At 38.7% G+C, this 9,298-nt stretch overlaps 1 protein-coding gene across 1 annotated transcript; it reads left to right on the top strand.

The window, feature by feature from the left end:
• Positions 1–5,295: 5,295 nt before the first annotated feature.
• mstnb (myostatin b) lies at positions 5,296–9,070 on the top strand. The gene is made up of 3 exons (XM_026271441.1): positions 5,296–5,765; positions 6,495–6,865; positions 7,754–9,070. The coding sequence occupies exons 1-3, from the start codon at positions 5,300–5,302 to the stop codon at positions 8,132–8,134; spliced, it is 1,218 nt and encodes a 405-aa protein (XP_026127226.1). The 5' UTR covers positions 5,296–5,299; the 3' UTR covers positions 8,135–9,070.
• The last annotated feature ends 228 nt before the right edge of the window (positions 9,071–9,298 follow it).

Genomic DNA, 9,298 nt, shown 5'->3' with positions numbered 1-9,298 from the left:
AAAATGAAATTTGACACATTATGCACAAACATATAAACTGAGAAAATCTTTTGATTACACAATTCACAATGCTCTATGAGAGAGGGTAATCTCTGAAATTCACTTTTTTTTTTTTTTATAAGTAGGCCTAGCTGAAATCACACTGGCACATGGTAAAGCATAAATATCACTTAACCACCTCAGAGCTCATAGTAGGTCTGTCTTAAAGGTTCAAGTACATTATCACTAAAAATCAATTTCCTTGTGGAAAAAAATGTATCCAGAACCTAACTGCTGCACTCTATTTATCTGGAGATCATAAAAGGTAATATGGCTTCCTGACAATGACACAAGACCCGGAAGTGCCAATATCACATCAATAAAAAGCATTGGTGAGCAGCTCTTAATACACTTCCAGAAGAGTATTTGTGCTTGTATTAACAATCATTAAGGACACTGGCATGTTTAGTCCCCTGTCTGAATTTTGTCTCCTAGTGAGGGGTTCGGCAGTCTGGTGGCACTAAGTTGGGTTTTATAACATCTTGGCCTTTAAGAATTGCATATTTGAGGTGCACAGAAGAACATCTTCAATGAACAAGATTATTCAATGTTTGGGAATCCTTCTCTTTTGAGTGTATTTTCTCATTGCATCAGAAGGATGCAGGATGATTAAGATCGTCTGTAATCTTTAAATTTAAGAATCCATGTATCATGTACAAACAACATTTGGCCATAGTGACCACAAGGATGTCTGTGCCATGAATTACAGTCGACAGAGCTGTCATGTCAAAAAAAAAAAAAAGGTTAGCAGTGAAGTAATGTACACTTATTGATCCCTAGAAGCCAACACTAGAGAAACTGTGACCCCTGAGCGGACGCTCTCTTAATATGTGGTCACATTCTCCATTATTCAATGAATTTTCACAGGCAAAATCCAGTCATTTCAATAGGAATCCATGTGATCAGGAATTTTGCACATGGGTGCAGATTTTGAGTTAGCCGCTTGAGTTTCTCAAGTGATCCCCAACAAAGATTCTTGGTTCGAAAGTCACCGTTACACTACTGCCGACTTTTTTTCCAATGAAATTTCACTAATGTGACCAAGACGGATGGATGGATGGAAAATAGAAATAAGGTACTGTCTGATGTGCTGACCAACATGAAAATACTAAAGGCAAGAAAATGGAGTCTATACTAAACATGGTTGGGATAATTGTGGCCTTTGGACAACTGCAGAGACTCTAATTAAACGACTGGACTTTGAGGGTAAACAAGAGACATAAAACAGATGCAGTCTTGAGATTTAACAGCTCCATGGCCTTTGTTACGAAAACAGGCCGCTAAATTAGACTTTTAATGGGTAAAAAAAAAATGTTTGAATATTTAATGTGAATCCTTATGGGCATAAAAAGAACAACTTCCCAAAATGGCATGATCCTCGACTGGCCTGAATTTGTTCATTTGTAAAGCTCTTCTGTCCATAAAGGAGACCCAAACCAATCTAATCTCATTCCATCTGGCTGAAACATTATGGCACGTCACACTCAATGTAGGGGATGTCACTGTAGCGACTGTCCACCTCAGCCCATTGTTGTACTGCCCGGGCCAAAATTTCTTCTGAGAGTTTCTGGGCATAGTCCAGCAACACCGGATTGACCCGCACTGGTTCCTCCACTGAGCCGATCTCTGAGAAAATTAGAACTGCTTTCTCTCCTTGCTTTCCTGGCTTGCCATCCACTTTCTCCGATGAGCTGGAGTTCTGAGTGGGGTCGCGGTGCTTGGATTTCATGCATCCCATGATATAAATAATATAACATTGGTTTGAAAGCAGTGAGGGGAAAAGATGCGAAGACGGCGTGATACCAAGGTTATATTCCCTTGGTTGGCTGTTTATAGGGTTTTGTGATGTACGGTTAAGAAGCTAGGATGAAGACATATTTCTGTGCAAAGTGTAGTTGAGACACTCCAGATGGTCTGCCATGATGTATAGCATTCTCATGGCCACCTCACACTTGCCCTGTGTGAAGAAGATGCATGGTTGTTGTGAGTTATTGCTTGTCCTTGCATGGCTACACATATATTTTAATCATGACTATTTTTCAGTGTCTTGGCAACCTTGTCCATGACACCATAATGACTACATCTTCACGGGAATGATGATTTTCTTATGAGACAGCATGAAGTAAAAATAAATGCATTTGCTTTAATTAGATAAAGCCAGTAGTAAGTTATTAGTCATCTAGATATGGTATTTATTATGGATGGAAAGGACATGTCATGCTCTGATAGTGTTCCATTTATATGTAGGTACATAATGCTGTTCATTGTGGGTTTAAGCGTTTTTATCCCAGTTCGGAATACAGCAATTTAAAGCATAGTATAATTTGTATTTGAATGAAACAATATTCCAGATCCACTTCCTGATTGTTTTTATTATTTACGTGTTAATAAAATAGCTACTTTAAAAACAAACTATTATGTATATCATATTTTATGTAATGTTTTATAGTTTTATTGGTCACATTTCTGCAAGATTTAGTGCGGATCAAGAACCGCTCGGACTAATTCAGTTCGATTTTCGAACGCATCGTTCACACTAGTCAATGGATCCGATTCAAAAGAACATTAGTTCAAGATTCGGATGTCGCTATCAATTATTTGTATCGTGCTGCCTCGTGAAACGCTGCCCCTGCCGACAGCTAATAACTAACAGACTTCTCCTCACAACGAAAGCCAGTGGTTCATATATCGATGTCTCATTTAAGAATATAAATGTGTTGACTGTGGATTCTAGAATCTACGAGTTTTTTTAGACGCGAAAACAGTCTGTTAATATTTTAGCGATGATAATATGATTTACTCTTGGCAATAGCCTACTCTTCGCCTGATACGCAAACCCGTTGGTACATCATGCAAAGCAGCCAAAAGACAGCCGTCACTGTCTGGAAATCTGAAGTGATCAACAGTTAAATAACATCATGATAGATTAAATCCTGGTTGCAATGCAATGTTATAGTCAGGAAGAACGAGATAAAAATTCCAGTTATGTCGTATTTCGAGTAAATTCCATTCTCGTATTTGTGTCAAGAAAGCCTCAAGGTCAAGACAAAATGTTATTCCCTATTGTATAAAATGCACGATGATCTGTTTTTACAATGTAATGCTAAAAGTGCAGATTCCAGTGATATAATCAGTGTGGGTACATACCTATTCGGACTGCAGGCTGTGAGCGTCAATATTACATAAAACATAAAAAATACAAAAATCGAAGAAAGTATTTAATCCAAAGCTGAATGCATTCTTTAAATTGAAAGCTGATATAAATCCACAGTATTGACAGGAAGAAGCTTCCTCCTCTACACCGGTCTCGGTTACTCCACAGGAGAATGAGAAAGCATGTTGATGAACTTACTCTTGTAGGGTAAGTCGGGTCAGAATTCAGCATGTGCGAGTCCACATATAATAATGATAACGTTTCAGTTTCATTCCAGTGACAGGACAGCGATGCAGCTCAACAAGGCATGAATCCGTCTTGTTTTTTGCATTTCTCTCTGTCCATTCAAACATGGCCATCTATATGACTGAATTTGCAGCTTAGAAATTCTTCGTGTTTTTATTCAAGGGCACACATAGTTCATGATATCCTTGCCTAAACATTTGTTTGTAAACTGGGTAAAATAGGTTACTGCAACACAGGCAGACGTTGCCTTTCATGGTGTTTTTAAAGACAATGTCGCCCCCTAGTGAAATGACTGTTTGCACTTATACTACAGAATAATATTACTATAACAGAGGGGTTCCCAAACTTTAACATAGGACATGTCCCGCCAGAAACATTTTATAGTGAAATATGAGAAAATAAATATTTACATTTTTATAAGTGTACAAATGATTTTAGGAAGCCCGACGTTTAACTGGTGTCTTTTTAAATAAAAAATAACTGTTAACCCTCTACGAGTTACACTACATTGAAAACTAACAAACAAACACAATCATTTCAGGCTAGATCATTGTATATTGTGTTAGGCATTATCCTAAATCCATTAGAACTTAATCGATAAAGATTTCTGGTCAGCGTACACATTCCGCTTAGAATCTTCGATTCTTCCCTTTTTTCTCTTCACATTATTAAATAGAACTGAAGATATAAGTGATAAAGGATAATGCCCTGTCATCAGCTCATTATCGCGAAATGTTCCCATACTCCAAACAGTCTTGTGTGGCCATGAAAGTGTTTGTTTTGCAGTAATGACCGGATGACTGCACATTACCCTGCTTCTACGGCTCCTTGCCAAAGAATAAAAGGAATGAAATATTGATTTGAGCTGAAATTATATTATGTGAAAATGAAAAATGCAGAGTAGTGCGAGGGAAATCGGTTGCCATCCACAACAGTTCCACATTTTAGTTATAATCGATTGCCCAATCAGAATAAAGTATTCCTAATAAAGGACTTGTTTTCTCACCATAATTGAACACAATTATAATGTCTAATGTAGCTATACTAGAAGTTGCATGCTATTCTGTTTATATTTTTCTTTATTATATTTCCGCATTAACTATCCTTATATGTATAATTTTCCTAATAACTGCAAAAGTAGCCTACAGATATTTGAATAAAAAGAGTTCAGCTGCGTAACACAAGTTGTACCACACGATGGCGCTACGTATCTTAACTTAAACTGAAGAAGCTGCAGCTATGACAAACTCTTCAACAAATAAGATGAATTGTGCTTATTCAATATCTTACGTTCAAAACATATGTTTTGTGATATTTAATTTCATTGCAATGACAAAAGCTACGTGGATATTATCCAAACACCTCTTTTAAATACTAGCCTACCGCATAATAATAGGACATAGGGAAAACGAATGCGTTAAAAGACTTGAAATGACATGGATATAAATTAATAAATGAACCAATATTTCAAAGCTGCTAAAGCTTCAAGTTGTGTAGAACGTCAAGGTCCATTATATGGCAATTACTGTTAAGATAAAAACAAATATCATGTTGATAATGATTTAATATGCATAAATGTCACGTAGCGTTACATTATGGGTCAGATGCATTTGGATAGTGAGAAGCCTAGATGCACGCGCTGAAATGTTTTCAGTTTTCATATGCATGTGCACGATTTGTATTCAAGTTCGCCTAATTCCTTCACGAGTCCTCTAAGATGTGCCATGCCTCTTTAAGAACTGCGAAAGAAGTCCAGCTCTGTCCATTAGGTTTATTGTTGCCAGCTCAGCCAATCATTGAATCTTACGACACAATAGAGTGGCCAAAGTTGCAGTATAAAAAGCCTTGCCGAATTTAAGCATGACATCTACTTGTCCGGTGCGTGGTGACGTTCATTTCCATAGCAAATCAGAGCAAACATCGCAAACATCCTTTAGCTCGCTTTGGAACATGCATTTTACACAGGTTTTAATTTCTCTAAGTGTATTAATTGCATGCGGTTCAGTGGGTCATGGAGATATAACGGCGCACCAGCAGCCTTCCAAAGCCACGGAGGAAAGCGAGCAGTGCTCCACATGTGAGTTCAGACAACACAGCAAGCTGATGAGACTGCATGCCATCAAGTCCCAGATTCTTAGCAAACTCCGACTCAAACAGGCTCCAAACATCAGCCGGGACGTGGTCAAGCAGCTTTTACCCAAAGCACCGCCTTTGCAACAACTTCTGGATCAGTACGATGTTCTGGGGGATGACAGTAAGGATGGAGCTATGGAAGAGGATGATGAACATGCCACCACAGAGACCATCATGACCATGGCCACAGAGCGTAAGGATCGTCTATTTAAAAAGATTCGTTCAAGTAGATGTACACTCTTAACAATGGACGAAAAAATAGAGTAGCTACTTGGAGGGACCCTTTGCGCAGTCTTTACGTCCACGCCGTTTGCACTCACAAAACGTCTATTGTGCATTAAATGCAGTTAATGCAGAGAATTCTCGTTTACTGATTTTAAAGGCTTTGTGTTGCTCCTTTATCAGCCTTGTTAACCGATTTTACGCACTCTGAACATGGAAGCGCTGCAAAGCGCACCAGCGTCGCTCACAAGAAAATGTTTTCACCTTTACTGCACGTGACATCTACAAACTGTAGTTGAAACTGGGCAATATTTTTAAGTAAAAAAACTGTATTATGGTATAGATATAATGTGTGTATGTGATCCATTAGTTATTATACATGCATAAATGTTGCCATCCGAAATGCCGTTTGTAGCCTATATAGCATCATGTATGTATATATATATATATATATATATATATATATATATATATATATATATATATATACACATACAGTCAATCAAATTGTTTACATACAAATGTCTGCTTTATGTCTTTAATGTATTCAATTTTGTGGGCGTAGTCAACGTTATTTCTTTAAAACTTCATTTTTATAAATATATCATTGCGCCACTTCATGAACCGCTATAACAAAAAAAAAAAAATTCAGTGAAAACCAGCAGACCACGTATAATCGCTATTTTTCTTCTTTTTTCAGCTGACCCCATCGTTCAAGTAGATCGGAAACCGAAGTGTTGTTTTTTCTCCTTCAGTCCGAAGATCCAAGCGAACCGGATCGTAAGAGCGCAGCTCTGGGTTCATCTGAGACCGGCGGAAGAAACGACCACTGTTTTCTTACAGATATCACGGCTGATGCCTGTCACGGACGGAGGAAGGCACATACGAATACGATCCCTGAAGATCGACGTGAACGCAGCAGTGACGTCTTGGCAGAGTATAGACGTCAAACAGGTGCTCACGGTGTGGTTAAGACAACCGGAGACCAACTGGGGCATTGAGATAAACGCGTATGACGCGAAGGGAAACGACTTGGCCGTCACCTCAGCTGAGCCTGGAGAAGATGGACTGGTGAGTTCAATGCGTTTTTCGTCTCATATATCCACTTTTAGACCGCTTTGCCAACAGTAATTGTTGTGAATGACTGTTGAGAAATTATTTAGATGGTTTTATTTACAAACTACTTTGTTTTAAATAAATAATGATATCTCAAAAATGTAAAATGCATATTTCTTGCATGATAAGTGCATGGGTCTGAGCACCCAGCAACGCTACATCGATGTTGTCCCGAATGTTTTTGGGAATCAAAAAGATTCGTCGATTCGAGAACGAATGACTCTTTCGAACGGTTATTTTTAGTGAATTAATCTGACTCACTGAATCTCCGGTTACTTTCGTCATATTTAATAAGAAACTTTAATTTATTAATAAGGTATCATTAATAAGATATCATTAATAAGATAAGATTAATAATCGGTTTAATAAGAAAAAATGGTTAACCCCTCATGAAACTTAAATGAGATTATCTTCAATTAGAACTTGTGGAAGTCAGTGTTATTAAATGAATTTAAAAAGTTTATTCTTTATTTTAGTATTTCCATTTAATATACATACCATAAAATGTGTGTGAAAAGTTATTAAAAACGCAAAAATATGTCATTTTTGTCTGTACATTGGTTCTGATGATATCAGAAATGATCTCATGATTTGCTGGGGCAGTAACTGCAATAAGAATTGAAAACTCGTTAATGGCACCATTAAGCAACGAATCATTATGTGGAACTGGAATCATTAAATCTATTCCCTTGCCTAATCATATCTGTACTGGCTAGCTGTAGCATTCATTAATGGCTGGACAGAGCTACTTCACGGTCAAGACCAGGCGTTGGCAAGCGCCGTCAGATAGGAAAGTCTCAACAGTAAACTGAAACACTGGCTCTTGGTTTCTTTCGTTCCCAGCTCCCCTTCATGGAGGTGAAAATCTCGGAGGGCCCAAAGCGAATCCGGAGGGACTCTGGGCTGGACTGCGATGAGAATTCGTCAGAGTCTCGATGCTGCAGGTACCCTCTCACTGTGGACTTCGAGGACTTCGGCTGGGACTGGATTATTGCTCCGAAACGCTATAAGGCGAATTACTGTTCGGGAGAATGCGACTACATGCACCTGCAGAAATATCCCCACACCCATCTGGTGAACAAGGCCAATCCACGAGGGACTGCCGGGCCCTGCTGCACCCCCACCAAGATGTCTCCCATCAACATGCTTTACTTCAACGGCAAAGAGCAGATCATCTACGGCAAGATCCCCTCAATGGTAGTAGACCGCTGTGGCTGCTCGTGAACCAGTGCCCAGCCAGGACTCGATCCGTCTCACAGACCCGGACATCTGATCACACCATCCACCCTCCATTATCAGTGCTTTCCGCAAGACACTGTGCAATAGAAGGACGCTCACTCACTCTCTGGGCACCGCTTCATTTGACTATGTTTTTTTGTCATTTTCCTCTAAATCAGTATCTCTGCCACAGGAGTCCAACGTTACGTGGATGTACTAAAGGAACGTCATATACTGGCTGGACTTGGGAATGGACACTTTTGAAATGGACGACATTCTCTGCTTTATTTCATGTTTTCACCTTGTCAGAATACTCTCATTAGGATACACATGTATTATGCAGCCACTCCAAAATACAGTCATTTAGGTCTTTGCTGTAACAGCTGAGCTTGTTTAAGAAGAGTATCCAAGAGAAACAGAGAGGGACTCTTGAACACTGAACAGAGCTTGAATACAGTTATCTGACGCAAACTTCCACATACACTGCAATAAACACACCGATCAAATTGGTAATCGTAGCTTTCGTCCACTACTCATCTGTCAAACAGCCCTACACACTTGAAGTATTATTGAGATCGACATTAGGGGACAGAAGGACTTGAAGCAAAGGCACTGTGAAGGCGGTCCACACATCGAAATGTGTTCGAGACAGAGACGTCGGAACTGTAAGAATGAATGTTAATATCACGCTAACACTCTGTCTTCAAACCACACAGTTTGCACTATGGCAGACCAATAGAAAGAATTGGTTGCTAAAAATGTTGTAAAAACTGATTTTGATATATTTGCTAATTGTATTGTATACTTGCCATTGTTTCCATTAACAGTTGCCTTTTTTAACCACGGTTAGTACATGTATATGAACACGAAATAGCAAAAAAAAAAAAGTGTACAATATAAATCTATGTATCTGTTCAAACAAATAAAGGTGCTTGCTTTATATGTTCAACTCTGTTATTTCAAATTGCTTAGGAAAACGGGTTCATTTGGAATTGAGTTTTCAATATTTGGAAACGTGCAGTTCTGCACTTAAAGTGAAGAAAACCAGTTGATAAAATTGATTTATGTTCAAACTGAGCCGTGTTGGATGTGGTCAGCGAGTTTAAAAGGGAAGCTGTTCCACGTCATGGCTTTTTCTAAGCAAAGGTGAACGCGGGGTATTGTCCAAAC

The sequence above is a fragment of the Carassius auratus genome, chromosome 9 (assembly GCF_003368295.1).
Source record: "Carassius auratus strain Wakin chromosome 9, ASM336829v1, whole genome shotgun sequence".
In the NCBI taxonomy this organism is placed as follows: domain Eukaryota; kingdom Metazoa; phylum Chordata; class Actinopteri; order Cypriniformes; family Cyprinidae; genus Carassius; species Carassius auratus.
Note: the sequence above shows the minus strand (reverse complement) of the source record. Positions and strands in the feature narration are given on the sequence as shown.

Bases quoted from the DNA above. Each gene is read 5' to 3' on its own strand.
- mstnb (XM_026271441.1), top strand. From the start codon at position 5,300: ATGACATCTACTTGTCCGGTGCGTGGTGACGTTCATTTCCATAGCAAA. The intron at 5,766-6,494 runs GTAAGGATCGTC...TTCTTTTTTCAG, and splicing joins CATGACCATGGCCACAGAGC to CTGACCCCATCGTTCAAGTA. The intron at 6,866-7,753 runs GTGAGTTCAATG...TTTCGTTCCCAG, and splicing joins AGCCTGGAGAAGATGGACTG to CTCCCCTTCATGGAGGTGAA.